Raw genomic sequence first — 20,595 nt, forward strand, 5'->3', positions numbered from 1 at the left:
GTTTTATTATCCTCAGGTTCGCAGGCGCCTGAGCTGCTGCTGCTGCTGCCCAGTGACTGGTGAATCAGTGGTTGTGTCTGAAAAGGAGACAAATAGGATGGAAAAAATATCCATTTCTCTGTCTGCGTGTGTATTTTAAAAGGCAGCACACTTGCATCATGCACTTATGATAACAAAGTGGTTTAAAAAAAAAAAAGCCTGGTTGAAATATTGAATTAACTTCATTTTTTTTATGCCACCATGACACATTTTTTTTTTTGTACACCAGACATTTATATTTTCATATTGTCATGGAGACTAAATGTGATTCAAATGATTCTGTGCACTGTTATGGAATAATTTGTCTTCTGTGAAGTCATTTTTTTTTTTCAGTGATACACTCTGTGGATAGAACAGATTAAAGAAGCAGCTAGAGAGGGTATATTTATGTGACAAGTACACACACAAAGCAGGATGATGTCATAATGTAAGTAATTTAGAGGCTCTGGCACGTAGATGGGTGGTAAGCCATGACTGCAGTTGGCTCTATGGAGTGCAGCTGCCTGTGCCTGGGGAACTGTCTTATTTATGTCTGTTTGGTGTTTTTTTGTTTTGTTTTCTGTTTTTTTTTTAAGAAATATTGGGGCTGAGATAGGATTTGTTCTAATGGAGGATTCCCAGGTGGCTCCATGGTAAAGAATCCTCTTGCCAATGCAGGAGACGCTAGAGATGCGAGTTCGAGGTCTGGGTCGAGAAGACCCCCTGGAGAAGGAAATGACAACCCACTCCAGTATTCCTGCTTGGGAAATCCCATGGACAGAGGAGCCTGGTGGGCTACAGTCCATGTGGTCGCAAAAGAGTCAGACATGGACATGATTTAGCGACTAAACACGCATGGCTAATGATTGCTAATCTTCTGGCTATGTAAGAAATGAAGACACGCAAGCGAGTTCTTAATCTCCCCATGAGAAAATTTGGATATTCTTATGCAATGCAAATTTTCTTCTCTAAAGATGGAAAGGATGAAGCTGGTGAGGCAAATGGTACCTTTCTCCATGGCCCCATGAAAGGTCTGTCTGCACTGTCAGAAGCCCCTTCCCATGTTTTGACCTCCCAGTTTACACTGGGGACAAGCAAGACATTCCAGATGCTGGTGGAGGTGGCAGATCGCACAACCCTGGTACAGCCCACCTAGGGGACACACTCAAATAGAAATTGAGAGGAAAGCAGCAGAATGCCTTGGTTTTCCTGAAACTGTTTCTTTCAGAAAGTAGTTTCTTGTGTTTTATTTTGGCATAATTTGAGATTCATAGAAGAGCTGAAAATATAACACAGAGGTATCCTGCCCAGTTTTCTGTATAGTCATCATCTTATGTTACTGTGAAATTTGTCAAAACGAAGAAATGAACGAGCGCTGGTACGTTACTATTAATTAAACTCAGACTTGACTCGGATTTCACCAGTTTTTCCATTTGTGGGCTCTTTCTGTCCCAGGATCTGATCCAAGATACTTCATTACATGCATTAACTCTTTGAATTCTTTAAATGGGGGCAGGGCATGGGGTAGGGTGCAAAGCCCACTGAACGTGACAGCTGGAACTAGGAAGCTTCTCTGAGGAGCTGGGTGACCTTACGATATTCAACCTTGCTGAGCTTGCAGACTCCCTACAAGCTCATTCTCTGCAAAATGAGGACCGAGCATGCAGTGTTTCGGGCAGGGAAGGACGCCGATGGGACATGGCCTGTCCTGGCACAGCTGTTTTCCTTGGCCTGAAAGAGTCTGACCCACAAAGGCAACTCTGAAGAAAAGGCACTGCATATGCCTTCCTGACTGGCCCCCACCTGCGCTGTCAAATGGACTCTGACATTCAGCAAAGAATGAAAGAGAAAACTATCAATCTATCAAGCTGTAGAAAAAAGGATGCTGATGCATAGAAAAGCAAGGGCAGCTTTTATTCACAGGACTTCCCCGGTGGCTCAGTGGTAAAGAACCTGCCTGCCAATGCAGGAGACGCGGGTTCGATCCCTGGGTTTGGGAAGATCCACTGGAGGACGAGATGACAACCCACTCCAGTATTCTTGCTTGGAGAATCCCATGGACAGAGGAGCCTGGCAGTCTAGAGTCCATTAGGTCGCAAAGAGTTGGACACGACTTAACCACTAAACAACAATCATTCACAAATCTTCAGCTCTGAAGGCATCTGCCTTTGAGTTGAGATTCTCAAATGACCTAGAGGCAGAGAGAAAGGGAGGGGACTGTGCCTGGAGGAACGCCTGGCACATCAAACCTTTCAGCTACTTGTCTCTCCGGGCACCCTTCCCCTCCACCTACCTCCCTGCCCCCTGCCTTTCCCAGCTACTCGCAGGCCCTGTTCCTGCCTTTTACAGGGTCCCTTCTCTCTCAGCAGGACACCAATCTGGCAAGCTTGCAAAGGCCAAACAAAACTGAGACTCACAAATATGTAACTGTTTTCCTTAGCTCGTGGCATAAATCAAAAAAAAAAAAAAAAAAAGGAAAAAAATTTCTGTTAGCACAGGGCTCAGGAGTGTTTATTTTTTTGCCAGCTGCAACATGCTACCCTCACAGGGGATCACCTAAAACCAGTTATGGTTTGGGTTGGAGGGGGACGTCAAACTTAAGCTGCGGGCTTGGCCTCTCTCAATGAATTACGACCTTGTCAAGAACCTATTTTTTTTTAAATCAATGCAGGTTTTCTATCAAATCAAATACCTGCACACTAAATTATATTTTTGGTGCCAGGCTGGCTCTCCAATTTTTTTTTTTCCCCTTTGCTAGTTTTTTCCAGCCTCCTCTCCCAACCCTCCCCCCTCCCCCTACCATGATACAGACAGTTTTTGTCCAAAAGACGAAACTGAAAAGAAAGCCCTACATCGGGGGAGGGGGTGCAGTTTGTTATCTTATACACTTAATCTATCTCAGTGGCTTCAATGACAAAAGTGCTCCTGTAAACTACGAGTCAAAGCAGGGGAGAGGGGGGTTGCCCCTTGGAGTCACCCATCCAGTAGCTTTTGGAAGAAAAATGTTTTATTCTTTTCCCTTTAAAATTTTTTTGGCGGTGGTGGACATAGGACAGGGGTTGGGGAGGCTCCTAATACAGGTGTTGGGATGAAGACTTAAATATTTAGATTATCTTTTCAGTACATCATTGAGACATCCCTTCCCATCTGATGTGACTTGATAGAGTCAAGATGACTTTAGAGCATCAAAGAAATTTTCTTCTTCCGTTCTTCTTCCCTCCCTTCCTTCACCTATCTCCTTCTTCTCTTTCTTCTTTCTGATCTTCAACTAAACTCTGATCTTCCGAAAGAGTCAGATATCTCATTTTAGAAGTGGGTGTGTCTCCCAACTGGTAGCTTAGTGGAGACAATATTCCAGCAGGAACTCCTCCTGGTGGGACCAGCAGAGACCTGAAGTTCTTCCTGAGGAATTGTGGCAGGGGTCATTTTTCAATAACGGGGATCTCCACGTATCAATAGCCACTTAGGGCAAAGCCTTGGAGGCAGAGCAGTCAGTGTGGGCACCACAGGCGCTCCCCCTTTCATGGCCCGGAAGTCTTTATTTGGTGGTTTTTCAATTAAATGCCACATATACTTCAGGGCATATGTAAAGAATCCTCAAATGAATTGCAAATTGTTTTCGGTAGCAACTGGGATGGAGAAAACGCAGACAAGGAAATCCCAACCAGCTGCGTTTGAGTCTTCGGAACTCAAATCAAATATTTTCTGATTGGACTCTGGACGTTTTCGATGGGCTGTTAGGCCGCCTACACTGTCTTCACCGCGCACGTGAATGGCTGGTTTGGCAGAAACCTCTCATCCACCCCCACCCCCCCCCCCGCGGGCCTGTTTCAGCTGTAGCCACTGCTCTCAGCATAGCCTTTGATGACAGAGGCATAAGTTTCCAGGTCAGGCAGTCTTGGTTATGAGTTGTTTTCCTCACTTGAGAATTTCATGGTAGAAAGACACACCAAGAATCATCTTGGATGGGGAAAAGAGAGGAAGATAATCATTCATAAACTAAAAGAAAAAGCTACGACACAGAGGCACGGCAGGTAGAAGCCGCGGCATGCTGGGGCCTATTGGGAGCGGCAGACATTCATAATGCAAGTGGATAGATATTTCAGTAAACTCTTATCCTGCTAAAGTTTCTAGGCTAGCAGTCACAGGATGTGAATATCAACAGAAAGAACACAGTTTCTAATCAGAGAAAGCTCACAGTCTACAAGAAGAGGGAGGAACTTAAGCCACCAGTGAAAACACACAATAAACGGAAGGAAATGCTAAGAGTGGACAAGTTACTTTAGAAATTTACCATCCATTTACTTTGTCCCAATGTAGCAGGGTTTTTTTGTTTTTGTTGTTGTTGTTTTTGCTTTTTGTTTGCTTGTTTTTTGCAGAAAATCATCCTGATTACCCCTGGAATCCTCAGTCCATACTACTCCGATGGAACTGAAAGTGAAAGTCACTCAGTTGTGTCCAGCTCTTTGTGACCCCATGTTCTATACAGTTCATGGAATTCTCCAGGCCAGAATACTGGAGTGGGTAGCCTTTCCCTTCTCCAAGGGATCTTCCCAACCTAGGGCTTGAACCCACATTTCCCGCATTGGGGGCAGATTCATTACCAGCTGAGCCACCAGGGAAGCCCAAGAATACTGGAGTAGCCTATCCCTTCTCCAGCAGATCTTCCTGACCCAGGAATCAAACCGGGTGTCTTCTGCATTGCAGGCAGATTCTTTACCAACTGAGCTATCAGGGAAGCCCCGGGTGGAACTGATCTTGATCTCAAGTTCAAGGATGAGCCCTGATTGATCTAAGCTAATGAACACCAGTGCTGGGTGTTCATTGGAAGGACTGATGTTGAAGCTGAAACTCCAATACTTTGGCCACCTCATGCGAAGAGTTGACTCATTGGAAAAGACCCTAATGCTGGGAAGGATTGGGGGCAGAAGGAGAAGGGGACGACAGAGGATGAGATGGCTGGATGGCATCACCGACTTGATGGACATGGGTTTGGGTAAATTCCGGGAGTTGGTGATGGACAGAGAGGCCTGGCATGCTGCGATTCATGGGGTTGCAAAGAGTCGGACACGACAGAGCGACTGAACTGAACTGAACTGAACTGAACTGAATGGATTCCATCCTCCTGGTTTCAGTGACTGGATCAGAGATGGGGTTAACGCCTGCTTCTCAGGAATGAGAACAGAGTGTATGTATATAGAGTAGAACACAGGTCCAAGAGGAAGAGGTCTGGGGTTTGCTTCACATAAAGTCAGAGGCCAATAATCCAAGAAACTTAAAAGAGTAAATTATGTCTGTGAAGCTCATAGCTCAGATCTAGGCACTCAGTAAAGAGATGAATGAATATTAGCCAGGAATACAGATAAAATTTTCTCACCATTAGCAGGACTGGGGACTCTCCATGGGGGAGGTTACGTGGGGAAGGACAAAGTGAAAAAATTAAAAAAGTAACTCTTAGGGATTTTGGGGGTTGTTGTTTCCAGTGTTGTTTTTGTTTTTATAAGGTTAATTGAATCATGTTCTACCCAGGCATCCTATGGTAGATAAAACACAAGTGAACAGTCATCCCATAAGTCCAGCAAAGTCTTTAGCTAATAAAAGCAGGTATTGTAACCAGAAGTCTCATTTCTGAGACTTAGTGGTGACACTGGATCCTGAATTCCTCATTTTATGGTTTTTGCCTGGAGTCATCCTCACACTGGGGTTCTAAGCATGAAACTGCCAAGAATCACTTCTTGGACTAAGTCGTTTTCATAATCTTGTCCGCTCTTTGGATTTCTAAGTCTGGTGTTCTAGTCTCTTCAGAAATGAACTATGGGAGAAGACTGGCTTGACCTGGTTTGATGAGATCAAACCAGTCCATCCTGAAGGAAATCAACCCTGAATATTCACTGGAAGGACTGATACTGAAGCTGAAGCGCCAATACTCTGATCATCTGATGCAAAGAGCCGACTCGTTGGAAAAGACTCTGATTGCTGGGAAAGGTTGAGGGCAGGAGGAGAAGGAGTGACACAGGGTGGGATGGTTCCACAGCATCATTGACTCCATGGACATGGTTTGATCAAACTCTGGGAGACAGTGAAGGACAGGGAAGCCGGCATGCTGCAGTCCATGGGATCGCAAAGAGTTGGACAGCGCTGAGCAACTGAACAACAATGGGAGAAGACAGTCTCCTGGTTAAATCCTTATTTGAAATCCCTGGGATTTCAAATCCTTGTAAATTACGGGGACACAAGTAGATGCCACTGCTTACCTTAATTGAAAGAATAACTCAATTCTGCTCATAATTATCCACATTTCATTTCCACTTGGGAGTCAGAGCTTTTGAACCACCATGAATATAAGCATCGCCCAGTCATATGTTATTTCCATCCTGAGACTTTTATTGAAAAGGAAAAAAAAAAAAATGTATTGCTGACTCTGGCTGCTTGGCACCAAAGAACAAGGCAGTGAAGATAAACTTAACTGTATTATAATCATTATTAAATAAAGATTCAGGAAAACAGCACGGGTATATTTATGACAGAAATTATAAGAAATTTATGTAAATAACCATGTAGATCTTATATAGCCCTTAGGCTCCAACAAGTATTCCAAGTCCCCAGAGCCCCTTTGGAAACACGGTGTTTTGTTTTTCTTTTTCCCCCTTTTTTGAGGACTTACCAGTCCTGTTGCTGTTCAGTTGCTAAGTCATGTCTGACCCTCTGTGACCCCATAGACAGCAGCACACTAGGCTCCCCTGTCCTCCACTCTCTCCCGGAGTTTGCTCTAATTTATGTCCATTGAGTTGGTGATGCTATCTAACCACCTCATCCTCTGTCCTGGGGTTCCCATTAAACTGAGCCTGAATTGAAAAAAAGTGTTTTCAAGATGAGAAGCTGGTTTTAATAACCAAAACATTTGTTTACAACAGGATGCTCTTTCCTTTAAAGAACTTGGCTTTTAAATTTCAAGGTTATGGTTTTGTCTTTGTTGTAGTGTCTAATCAATGCGTACTTTCCCACTGTCTCTGGCAGCTAAAGTGTTTTATTTCCTGTTCATGAAGCAGCGTGTCAGCAGGAAAAGCACAAGGTCTGAAGTCAGGGGTTTGAGCTCAAGTCCCTCCACTCTTCTCATCTGTTTTCAGTGTGAAGCAACTTGCTTTACTTCTCTGACCCTCGGTATCTCTCTGTAAAAGGTGAATTATTGATATTCATTATGCCTGCCTCAAAAAGTTGTGATAAATATCAGGTGAAAAAATGCACAGGAAGATGAATTGCAGTTTAGAGTAAGTGCCTGGCACTTGGTTTAAAGGTAGAACCATAAGAAATCAAGACCAAAGAGCAGGCTAGAGGGGGAACCAGTTAAATAGTATAATTCGGTAAGTGCTTGGGTGGAGGAAAGGAGAGATTTTAGGAAAGTACAAAAATAGGACATCAACTGTTTCCCTAACATCTCAGGGTTAAAGAATCTGCCTGTCAATGAAGAAGATGCAGGAGATGTTGAGTTCAATCCCTGGGGCGGGAAGATCTCCTGGAGAAGGAAATAACAACCCACTTCAGTATTTTTGCCTGAGAAATTCCATGGACAGAGGAGCCCGGTGGGCTATAGTCCATGGGGTAGCAGAGTGGGACACAACTGAGAAACTCAGCTCACACACACACACACAGACATACAGAGGACATCAGAAGGCCAATGGACATAAAGGGGAACAGAGACCGCCACACAGAGCTGGAGTCGGAAGCGTCGGAAGCGTCCTCCGCCACCTCGTCACCTCTTTAGAAACAAGATTCCCGTTGGTCAGTAACGGGTGACTTCACTGACTGATTTTTCTACCATAAAACCCAACTTGCTTCCTTAATCACTACCTGACAGACTGCCTACCCTGGCTAAATCTCCTCCGCCTCACTCACCTACAAGTTAGGCATTCAGCACCCAGTTCTGGGCGATGCAGAAGGTGTCTTAAGTGCAGGGAAGTTGTCAAGGTACAATTTGAAGTCCGAGTTGAAAAGGTCATGTTTTTTTCTCTCTTTTGTGAAAGCACACTTGTGTCCTTGATTCTCTTGCCGTTTTATATTAGAGTGTGGATTCTTACCATCCAGAAGCTATTTGACTTAAAGACATCTGTGACTTTAGGTTACTTTCCACATTCAGACTCTGAAGTTGCTGCCTGTTACATACACTCCACTTGGACTGGCCTCCAAGATGAGAGGTGACTCTGGAGATAACATATTCCTCTGAAAACGGGGCAATGGAAAAACAGGAGGGGTGCAGCAAGCAACACGCTCATCTGTACAAATGCAGCTGTTGAGACATTTCATATCTAAAATTTATTTAAAATTATTATAAATTATCTGGTTGTCTACTATATAGTGGGATTTATTTGCAATAAGCTCCAATACTTTGGCCACCTGATGTGAGGAGCCAAGTCATTGGAAAAGACGCTGACACTGGGAAAGACTGAGGACAGGAGGAGAAGGGGGCAGCAGAAGATGAGTTGGTTGGAAGCCATCACCAACTCAATGGAATGAGTTTGAGCAAACTCCTGGAGATGGTGAAGGATGGGGAAGCCTGGCGTGCTGCAGTCCACAGGGTCACAAAGAGTCGGACATGACTGAGCAACTGAACAACAACGAAATTTGCAATAATACAGAATCATCAGGTCATTGCTATTCCTCCACTCCATCTGCTCCATGAGTTGCTTTTATAAAATACACAAAGGGAAAAAGAAAGGAAAAAAGTCCTCTCCCCACCCACGTTGTGAGGGTCATTGGTTTACTTTACCTGTTACTAATATCAACTTTACAGCAATCTTTGCCTGCTTTGAAAAAAAAAAAAGTGGCTTGTAGGGATCTATTCAATGTATTATTTATAGTGTTGTGGCCAGATCGCTATTAGATAAAAATGCAAAAACTTCCTATAAAAATGCCTTATTTTAAATAAAAATTACTCATTTCTCCCCAATTTAGACCAGTTATCTGCCTGTGTAACTACCAAATTTTGAAAACATCTTTGACACTAATCAATAGACCAGTCTCCGACATGCATCTTAGTGGGGTGTTTCACATTTACACTCTTGCAACTGCAGAGTGACTTTTTTCCCCTGTCTGGCTAATTAACTGATACGACACTAATCCTCTGCACATCTGGTCCTAAATGTTTGCTCATGTGGACTCCCTAGTGAGGCAGTGTGACCCAACAGCAACGTGGACTGTGCTTGATTTCGCTTTAAAATCTTCACTCTCTGGGATTAAAACCTTGAGATAAAACATCTGGATTTCAATGGTGTCCCTGGGGACCGAGAGTTATAGTTCTATAGAATACATATTGCACATAATATAGGCTTGTTATTTCTACATTAGCACTGCTCCAGCCAGCGCCCGCCGTTAGCTTGTCAGTCTCCTCACACATCATTAATAAACAGGTAATTTCATAACTGATTTCCACCTAGTGTCATGTTGAAAACCACCTGGGTTTTTGTTTTCAGTCGCATGAAAGGGACAGGCTGGAGGGAGGCACTTATTATGAAACTGGGACTAATTTCATTGAATAATGGATCTAATCGGCAAAAACAAATGCATTCGCAGGAGGATGAAAGAAATTTCCAGGCCAAAGGACAGGCCTGGATCCACTCCTCAAAACGAGTCTGTTCCCTGCCCTCCTCGCACCAAATGTACACATTAGGAATTATTCCAAAACCATGACCACTCCCTCGGGGAAGTTTCCAAAGAAACAACACGGAAGCAACTCTTTGGGGGGAAATCTATACTTTTAAAATTGTGACATGTGAAATTAGGTCTATGACATGCTTATGTATTCACTGAATTTAAATTAATGCTGCATGTTCTATGCCGGTAAAGATTAAAAACACACTCACCAAGGTAGGCCATGGTCTGAGTTGGCCTACATATCTGCCTAAATGTGTAGGGATGGATAATAAGATGGTGAAAGGTAACTGGAACTGATCGCTGCAGTCTAATCCACACCTTGGCCTTTGCTGGGCGCTATTGTTTGGGTTTGGTTTCGGAATTTTGAGGTATTCATCCTTCTCGGCATCATTCCTCCTACACTGGGAAGCAGCTGGGAATCACTACGGCCTGCCTTCACATCAGAAAGAGGTCTATCTAGTGGTTTTCTGTGGTACCCATCAGCCTTGTGATATGTTTCTACGGGAATTTCTAACTTTCTTTATGAACCAGGGCTAATAATTTAATATCATGATCTCTGACTTCTGCTCATGTGACATTTAAGTCAAACGTGGAACCACAAGAATGTATTATTAGGGAATTTACTAAGTTCAGCCCAGTTGTATTCAGCAGACAGATGGGAGAAAAAAAAGCTGTATGCCATCTATTTCTCTCTGACCTTCCCTTCCATTTTCAACCTCATAATGATCTGCTTTCCTTCCTTCCATCGACTGTTTTAAAGAACAGATTACAAAATCTACAGTTAGTGGTTCAGGAAGAATCCTGAGTACGAACTGGGAGATGAAGCAATCTGATGCCAGAATCGCCTTAGTTTTGTGCTTTCACAATCACATTTGCAAGAAATGATTCAGTTTATATATAAACATTGAATCTCACTGGTCATTCAATACAATATAATCTATGTAGTGAAAATTTTCAACATAGCTATTATTTCTAGTCTAAAGTAGAAAAAAACAAACAAACAAAAAAAAAAACAGAGAAATGATAATTATCTTGAGCCAGTAACTGCCTACGTTCTGTCGCAGAAGTTATGGAGGAGTCAACATTAGAAGCTGAATGCTTCCAACATTCAGGAAAAGCAGTATTACACCAACACATAGGACTATCCCTCTGAACTAATAGTCTGAACTATTCCTCCTCTGTATCAGCTCACATTTGTAATCTATTAAAATGATTTCTTGAACCACACAGTTCTTTATAGGTGTTCTTTATAAGTCAAAACAACATAAGCCGTTAAATGATGAACTAGTGAAAGCAGTCAAGATCCCAGACGCTTACAAGAGTCGCTCAAATATGTCCCGAGCCCCGCACTAGACTAGTGATTCTTGTGTCACTGATTTTGCATCCTAGACCAGGACACAACTCTCAATGTCTGGACACGTTTTTAGTTGCCATAACGGGGTGTGTGCATGGCTGAAGATGCTGCTAATGTCTAGGGGTGGGGGCCAGAGATGCTGTAAACATCTTAAGTGCACAGGACAGCTCCCCACCTCCCCACAACAAAGTCATCTAGCTCCAAATATCAGCAGTGCCAAGAAAGAGAAACCCTGGTACAGACTGTTTGCTAGAAACACTGATAAAGCTACCAGCTTCTGAGAGCCTAACAGCCAGAAAGGTTTCTATGGGGTGTGTATATTTCATGCAAGCCCCACGTTGTTCCATTCCTAAAGCAAAATGTTACGCTCTTCAAACTCTCCAGGGAAGCTAGAAGCATAAAGCTTTGGGTGAAATGTAAATTTCTTAAAATATTTATCCATCCATAAGTGGCTACATTTTTGACATTATTATAGGGTTTCTCAGTGTTCCATTTTATTAAAAAATATTTATTTGGTTTCTAAGATTACTGCTTTTCTGACCACAGAAAATTCAATTACTGAAAACTGCAGCTATCAAATTGGTTGAAAATAAATAGCCTTTTATCCAAAGCTGGCAAAGGCTGGTTTGCTTTTAATATGTAGCCATTTAAAAAAAAATAAAAATAAGAAAACATTTCCATTGCAAGCTGATGGACTGCAGAGTCAGAAGCCAAACAGCCTTTTGCATCATCAGGTTTTATTTAAAATAGGATGAGAGAGGAGCAGTGGTGGTTAAAAAAAAAAAAGTCATCAGAGGAGCAATTTACCATTATTTTTCCTCTTTTGTTTTACAAGACAGAAGAAATGTGAGCCTTTTTGCCAATGGAAATCACTTTCTCCTGCTTTCTCTCTGTCTCGGTTTGAAATGTTTAGTAATATACAGGAAATGTGGTAAGTGAGAGCTACAAACGTGGGCTTCCAATATCAAGCCTAATTATGTGTCAGGCAACCGGCATGGCAGCAACACTGCCAGGGAACCACAAAGGAGCCTGCATTGAGGCCTAGATCTTTCTCTCATTTGCTTCTCATTTGCATTTTAATCCCCTACACATTTTTTTTTCATTTCTAAAAGAAGAACACTTGTCCATGTTGCCCCAGTGAAAACCAGTCAACCCACAAGAAGAAGTAGCTGAAAAGTAGGTAGACCCACATTGTGCATCAAAGCGCAGGGATGACCCCCCTGTGGGTCCTAGGAAACGATGCTTCTATCTTGGAATCTCGGCTCTCTCGCCACTGGACACGCATCCAGGCTTTGTCTCAACTGAGCAGGACTGTTCTGCTCATGAGTGGAGCTGTTATATTGTTTGCTGATGTTGCGCAGCCACTTCAGTCGTGTCTGACTCTGTGGAACCCCACGGACTGTAGCCCGCCAAGCTCCCCTGTCCATGGGATTTTCTCGGCAAGAATACTGGAGTGGCTTGCCATTCCCTTCTCCACCCAGGGATGGAACCTGTGTCTCCTGCATAGGCGGGTGGGTTCTTTACCATTGAGCCACCCCACTGGAAAGCAGAGAAGTTAAATATCACTGGGAGTTTGATGCTACTGGAAAAATCAATACGCTTATGTCAGTGATTCAGGGCATCCCTTGTCCCCTTCAGAACAATTTTTGGAGGATGACTGAGGCTGCGAGTTAGAAGCGGCTGTTGACAGATGTGGATGAGGAGACCTAGGCTTGTCTGCTCTTCTGCTATTACCACGTGGGTGTTTCAACAAGTGGTTGCTTCTCGCTGGATCACAGTTCCTTCATCTGCAAAGTGAAGTGGTTGGAAGCAAGTGCCTGAGGCCATTTCTACTTCTACAATCCTTTGTCTGTCTGGATAGGCTTGGATTGGGTCCACCCAGTCCAGTATGAGGTCTGGGCTAAAGACAGCGCACCAGCAGAAGGGGGATCACTGGTTCAAACGTGAGGGTCTGCCTTTGTGCGAAAGTTACTTCCCATGGCGGGGATAATGTGAGAATCTCCTTTGCCCATCGATTTTCACGAGAAGTGAAGGGGGATGCTAATCAGACTGGGAGGCTGAGCGTGCCTTTGTGCAGGGGAGTCACGTATGATGTGAGCTTAAATGGCATCAGGACCTCAGTCTGCTTTAGTCTGTCTCTCTCTCCCTCTCTCTCTGTGCCTCTCTCTCCCTGTCTCTTTCTGTGTCCCTCTGTCTCTCTCCTCGTCAACCTCTGTTTCTGTCTCTCTCTGCTTCTTTGTCTTTCGCACTCTCCCCCTCCCTGTCTCTCTGTCTCTCGCTCTCTCTGTCTCTCTCTCTCTCCTTGCCTCTGTCTCTGTTTCCCTCTCTCTCTCACACACACTCACACCCTGTCGTGAAATGCCTCTTCTCTGAACGTGGGAGGGGATTGGCAAAGAAGGTTTAACCACGCTAAACGTATGGTGTCCGTGACAAAGCACACGGTACCTAGAAAAGACAGAACCACCGCTGTGCCGTGGTCAGAAGCGGGGCTGAGCAGGGAAAGGCTGACTTCATGAGGAAGGAGCTCCCTAAAGGAGGAAAAAGAAAACATAACCACTCCCTCTCTGTTTTCTCGTCTGCCTCGGTTAGGAGAGAACCACAGGCTCCTAGCTTTTACTGTCTGGTTTTGTGGTCTTATTGAGGGTTAATGTGACGACAGACAATAATGGTTCTGGGGCCTCCCATTTTGAAAATTCTTTACTGTTTTCCTTAATCCTACTTACTCTGTTATAGTTGTGGATATGTGATAGTCCAGCAGGATAAAAGGGACTCCTTCTCGAAGCTGGCCCACCTGTCTGAACCTCTCCCAGGGCGTTATAGACTGTAGCCGGGAAGGCCACAGCGGGAAGGCATTTCACGAGTCATAAAGATGACCAGGGAATGCAGCACTTTCTGGGAATTCAGCGTCAGTGGAGAGAATGATGCTTTTATGTTTTTTTTTTCTTTTTTTAATAAATAAATTCTGAGTTCAAAGTACATCTCCACCAAGGCAGGGCGATTCCACCATCAGGGGCTCATCTATTCCAGACCATTGGTCTGAGATCAGGGGCTGATATCGTCCCATCAAAGGGCAAAGGGCATCAAAGGATGGAATTTGAAACACCCTTAAAGAGCACAGGGTCACGGGATCTTTGTTAACAGCTTCTGTTAGCAGAACTGCCAGTGTGCGTCCTGCGCTTCTGCAGGGGCAGCGGGAGCCGATGATGGACAGCTTGTGATGATGGGGACCTGACAGGGGGATCGCCCATCAGGGCAGGACTTCTGAAGGGATGAAAGGAAGCAGGAAGCGGGTGATGCTCTGTCTTTAATATCCCTTTCTTGTTGCTGGTTAGTTATGCAGTCACGTCCAACTCTTTGCAACCCCATGGACTATAGCCCACCAGGGTCCTCTGTTCCCGGGATTTCTCAGGCTAGGATACTGGAACGGGTGCTCATTTCCTTTTCCCAGGGGTCTTCCCAACCTGGGGATTGAACCCGCATCTCCTGCATTGCAGGTGAGCTCTTTACCGCTGAGCCACCTTGTGCTCCAAGCTAATGAGTAGATGGAACTCCGACCTGCCGATGATGATTATAATGCTGTAGCCACCAAATTTCAAAGTCAATGTGTAACTGAAACGTTTGCCGTGATTTGACGTACGAAGCAAAACTCTAAAGCAACAGATAGATCAGGGGGCTGGGGAGGGAGGTTAAGTGCTTGTCAAAGTAGCTAATGGAAGCAGAGACTTCCAAGCTGCCTTTACTCTCTAGGAAGCAAAACTGCTAAAAATAATTGTCAAGAATCTCGGTTTGGTGGACTGGATTAACTGATGACTGGATGACGCGTGCTCTTAAGTCAGGGTGTGCTAAGTCACTTTGGTCGTGTCCGACTCTTTGTGACCCTGTGGACTGCAGCCCGCCAGGCTCCTCTGTCCATGGGATTCTCCAGGCAAAAATACTGGAGTGGGCTGCCATTTCCTTTTTCAATGGTTCTGAGGACTCCCATTTTGAAAATTATTCACCGTTTTCCTTAATCCAACTTACTGTGTTAAAGTTGTGGGTGTGGGATAAAGCGGACTCCTTCTCGAAGCTGGTCCACCAGTCTGAACCTCTCCCAGGGCCTTATGGACTGTAGCTGGGGTAGACACAGGCAAAGCACAGAGAATGTTGAGGTCAGTGAAACACTCTCTGCTATTATAATGATGGATATCTGCTACTACACTTCTGTCCAAACCCAGGGAGGGTACAAGAGCGAGAGTGAACTCTAGGTAAATATGGGCTTTGATTGTGATGTGTCAACGCAGGCTCATCACATGTAACAAATGGACCACTGTGACAAGGATGTGGATGACGGGGGAGGCTGCTCACATGTAAAGCTGAAGGATACATGGGAAAATTCTATACCTCCCTCTCGTGTTTGTTTCGAGCCAGAAACTGCTCTAAAAAATAAAAGTTTAAAAAAAGCAGATTATCTGACTATACCACCTACACAAACCCAGATATTTAGAAAGAGGTTCTTGGGCTCCAAAATTACTATGGACAGTGACTGCAGCCATGAAATTAAAAGATGCTTGCTCCTTGAAAGGAAAGCTATGACAAACCTGGACAGCGTAGTAAAAAGCAGAGACATCACTTTGCTGACAAAGGTCTGTATAGTCAAAGCTATGTTTTTTTCCAGTAGTCATGTATGGCTCTGAGAGGTGGACCATCGAGAAGGCAGAGCGCCAAACAATTGATGTTTTTGAACTGTGGTGTTGGAGAAGACTCTTGAGAGTCCCTTGGACTGCAAGGAGATCCAACCAGTCAATCCTAAAGGAGATCAACCCTGAATACTCATTGGAAGGACTAATGCTGAAACTGAAGTTCCAATACTTTGGCCACCTGATGCAAAATGCAGACTCATTGGAAGAGCCCCTATGCTGGGAAAGATTGAAGGTGGGAGGAGAAGCGGGCAGCAGAGGATGAGACTGTTTGATAGCATCACCGACTCAATGGATATGAGTTGGAGCAAACTCCGGAAGCCATTGGAGGCAAAGGAGCCTGGCGTGCTGCAATTCATGGGGTAGCAAAGAATCAGACATGACTTAGCAACTGAACAACAACAACAAAAGACCCCCTTGTGAAACTCTGTGTACACCTTGGGTATACACTGGGAAATTGAAGTGCAGACTTCAGGCTGGAGAGGGGAAAACATGTGGATGGTATCACATTCATTTAGATCAAGAGAAAAAGTAAGTAAATTCTTCATTGTGCTTTTGCCTAAGTGAACGCAGCCTTTTAATCAACAATGGAAAGAAAATATCTTTCCATTTTAAGAAGGACTATAGTAGCTTCTGGCAATTAATTACACTTAAAAACATGTAACTTAGTTTGACAAATTCATTGGTCATCTGCTATGTACCAAGCATAAAGTCTGTGGGTACCAGAATTCAAAGATAAATGAGACTTGTCTTCAAGGAAAGTTTCCTCTTGTACAAATGCCAACTGTATTGTTCTAATTATTCTTCTGCCTCTTTTCACAAATCGTTACTGAACAGGAAAATTAAACAATGACGCAGGAGACATATCTAACTTCTCTTTTTGGAAATTAAAGATGTAGGGTTTCAGAGGGGAAAATATGAAGCCATATTTTCATCTGTTTTATTGCCATTAAAAATGTTTTTGCATCTTTGTTGAAAAAAGTTTTAAACACCGTATACCTGAGACTAGGGAAAACCATATGGGCACGGTCAGCTGTTGAGTACATGCGGCCAGAAGCAAAGAGTGTCAAAGACAGACAAATATATCGCTTGAACATACATGGCAGGGAAAAAGGTTGAAAACTCCCACTCTAATCTACTGTCGATATGATTTCCAAGTTCATCTGGTGGCTGGTTAACGAAATCCAACCGCTGCACGTTTGAGACATAATTAGGAGGAAGTCGGAAGAAAGGCTGTAATTTATGCCTGTGCCTAGCCCGTGGTGGCTTCCAAGAGCCCTGACCCTTCCCCCAGCCTCTTTTTTGACCAAGCCAGCTCCACTCCCTCCCCAGTCAGACTGGAAGCCACGAGCTCCACTGGAAGCATGGTTTATGGATAATGTATCTATAATGGACCCTCCACTCAAATCCAATAGAGCAGTAGCACAGCCATCAGCAATCAGTCCATAAAATCTGCAGTTACTTTCTCCTTTTTTTTACTTACAGGGGGCAGGAAGCTAATGGATTTGAAATTGCAGAAGGAGACCACAGACCTTTTTAATAAATGAAAATAAAATTGAGTCTCGGGTGTATGTTGATCTGTAGAACTGGGAGTCCCCCAGTCCTCCCGCTGTTCCCCTCAGGGCTGAATCCTAGCCTAAACCACCCAACATTTATAGCTGATAAGTGTCTACTGAAGGGTAATAAAATACAGTGTGTGTAGTTGTAGAGAATGTAACTTATCACTTTCATCAAAAGCTCCCTGAAAATGTGTTTATCTAAAAGGCTTGTATGTTTGTGTATATTTCAAATATCTCTGCCGTTGGACTGAGCTCCTTGGGCATTTAAAAGCCATTCCTTGAAAAGGTCTCTTTGGAAATTGTTTAGCTGTGGGTTCATGGTTACATTTCCCTGGATTGGAGACATCCTCCAGGTTACAGAATTCATACGCATGTATACAAACGAGACATTGACTATGGCCCAATTTTATTTTCTCACTAAATCATGGTCAAGATTTAAAGCCCAATTCATAAAGGAGAGAAGGAAAAAAAAAAAACATATGTGGGTGTTAGGTGATTTTTAACTCTGGCACAACTGATCCTGGGACTTCTCCAAGTAGGCAGCTGCCTGGTAGGTAAAAAAAAAAAAAAAAACAAGCCTGAGATATTGAGAAAACGTTTAGGACACTCCAGCACAGCTGTGGGATATGCACACATGTCCCTGTTCAAAGCTAGCTGTGCTTCAGGCTGCTGACAGCTGGGGTACGGACGATCTTCTCTGAAAATGACTGGAGATCACTCGAAAAACAGACATACAACAGAATTTTTTCCCAATCAATCACTGTTCGAGTTATAAATGTCCCCATGACACAATGAGGTTTTCCTTAAGGAAGGTGCTCACTACGTCCAGAGATGAAACACTTGTTAAGGGAGTTGGAAAGTAATATGTTTTTTCCGTATGTATTACCTGCCCGGAGGGATGTGTGGGTTCAGGTATGCTGGTTGCTGTTCAGTTACTAAGTTATGACCTGCTCTTTGTGACCCCAAAGACTGTAGCCCGCCAGGCTCCTCTGTCCATGGGATTTCCCGGGCAAGAATATTTTCTTCTCCAGGGGATTTTCCCGACCCAGGGGTCGAACCTGTCTCTCTTGTGTCTGCTGTATTGGTAGGCAGATTCTTTACCACTGTGCTACCTGGGAAGCCCGTTTATGGAACAATGCAGGCAAAATGTTGCAGCATGTGAGTCTACTCATGGTTCCAAAGAGAAGCAGTCTAATCCGTCTCCAGATGCCCAACATCGGATCGTTGGGCCACGCACAGAACATCTGCTCTTTCCCCAGGACAGCTTTACGGATGGATTTAGATGCAGTATTGGGGCAAAGCCCTGAGGGTGAAAGTGTTCTCTCAAACAGACAATCAGGGCTCGCGGCGCAGCTGTGCTCATCCTGATCCGACTTGTTAGTCACCGTTTATTCTTCATTTTCTGTCTTGAGAGAGTTTGAAAACTTCATTCCTCCGGCTAACACAGTGGCTGCTTCTTCTGGGCTGAACCAACCTGGGACTCCGGGACGCAGGTCTGGTGGCGGCACCCGAGGCTTCCGATCTAAAAGGCTTTTCTTTTTCACCCAGTTTGAGGCAAGATCTTGACAAATGAGTTGCGGCCACTCTAATTTGGTGCCATTATATTCCTGAAGAGCCTCCTCTGGACAGGGTGAAGCCATTGCTGTTTTCATCCTCAGATCTGTCTCTCACAGTGTATGAAAGAGTGTGCTGTTTGTACTGAGCACTCAATAAATAACTGCTTATCTTTGCTGATAAGTCAACCCCCTCTCAAATTCCATAAGCTAAGGCAAGATGGCTGTTTGAGATGTTAAGTTTTAGCTTTCAAGGTCAGTGATCTATAATATTCGAATTAGACAGCTGTTTGTTGCTTTACTTTTTCCACATAGATCTTAAAATTAAGACACACAAAATTAACATTTTGGCATGTACTTTAGAGTCTTTTAAAAAATAGAAGTAGCGTTAAGCAGACAGATGTAGAGAATGGACTTGTGGACACAGCAGGTGAAGGAAAGGGTAGGATGGATTGAGAGGGAGGCTCAGGAGAGAGGGGATAAAAACAATTATCCCCCAATTTAAAAATTGATATATCAGAAGTAGCACTAAAATATAACATATAAATTTTTGAATATAAAATAATATTAACAAGAACAATCTCTAATAATATTCACTCAAAGATCTTGCCAAGGTCACAGCTCTAAGTGGTGGAACTGAGTTTGAAGTCCATGCTGTCTTCAGGCTTTGTCACATGTCACTATGTTACATTTTAAACTACATCCCAAATTGGACTGCTCCAGTGTGGGAGCTGCAGATAGATGGCTGCAGAGCTCTGGTGCCAGACAAACTAGAGGCCAAAGCAAAAGCCAGGAGTGAATTTGAGAAGCTGACTCCCATGTGGTGCTTCTCCTTGGAAAGGAAAAGCTGCGTGCTGAGTAGGATTCAGCTTCTGCAATAGGCAATCACACAGGCAGAGGAGCCACTTGTACGTGCCTTGTAACTCCAACCAGGGTCCCTAGGGTGGCTGAGCAAAACGAAGTTCCCGGGGAAGACAAAATGCAATGGGAGCAGTGATCACTGCATTTTCATCTGAAAATCTAGTGTTTGGAACCTACAAAAATGGCAATAACAACAAATTCCTTAAATAGTAACGCAGCAGAGTGGAATATAACTAAAGACTTCTGTCTGTACCTCATTAAACACTGTCCTATAAGAGGTCCGTTCCCCTTTAAAATCCTTTACACCTGTAGCTCGTGTGTGTGTGTATACATGCACACGTGGGTATCCCAAGATTCTGTCTTGTATTTTTATTTCAGTATACATATGAATTTATATATGCATGTGTGTGTGTATTTAGTTGCTAAGTCATGTTTGACTCTTTGCAATCCCATGGACTGCAGTACACCAGGCTTCCCTGTCCTTCACTACTTCCTGGAGTCTGCTCAAATTCATGTTCACTGAGTTGGTGATGCTATCCAACCATCTCAACCTCTGTCGCCCCTTTCTCCTTTTGCCTTCAATCCTCCCCAGCATCAAGATCTTTTCCAATGAGTAGGCTCTTTGCATTGGCGGCCAAAGTATTGGAGCTTCAGCTTTGGCATCAATCCTTCCAGTGAAAATTCAGGGTTGATTTCCTTTAGGATTGACTGGTTTGATATTCTTACATATGTATAAATTTCAATACCTGATCAATCACTACCATATGAAATCAATACATTAAATAGGACCTTGGAAGTAGCTAAAGTAACTAGCATCATTTAGTGTAAACAGTTAAATTACTTTTTTTTTTTTTTTTTTCAGTTTTGAGTAGAGGTTGTAAAGCTATAGTGGTGGAGGTTTATTCGTTAAGTTGTGTCCGACTTTT

The 20,595-nt window shown here is 43.7% G+C and overlaps 1 protein-coding gene across 6 annotated transcripts in view; it reads right to left on the minus strand.

The window, feature by feature from the left end:
- LOC145543544 (uncharacterized) overlaps nt 1-20,595 on the minus strand; it is a 677,688-nt gene that overhangs the window by 572,026 nt on the left and 85,067 nt on the right. For 4 of the 6 annotated variants that reach the window (XM_081585339.1, XM_081585341.1, XM_081585340.1 and 1 more), the window contains exon 2: nt 15,041-15,131. In XM_081585339.1, the coding sequence (XP_081441465.1) occupies nt 15,041-15,131 (91 nt within the window). Of the gene's footprint in view, nt 1-6,272; nt 6,399-6,881; nt 7,188-15,040; nt 15,132-20,595 lie in introns of those variants that run through there. The other 2 variants (XR_014080780.1, XR_014080781.1) reach the window with 2 other exon arrangements.

This window comes from Giraffa tippelskirchi, chromosome 3 (assembly GCF_054371585.1).
Source record: "Giraffa tippelskirchi isolate mGirTip1 chromosome 3, T2T-mGirTip1v1.2.pri, whole genome shotgun sequence".
NCBI classification, from domain to species: Eukaryota; Metazoa; Chordata; class Mammalia; order Artiodactyla; family Giraffidae; genus Giraffa; species Giraffa tippelskirchi.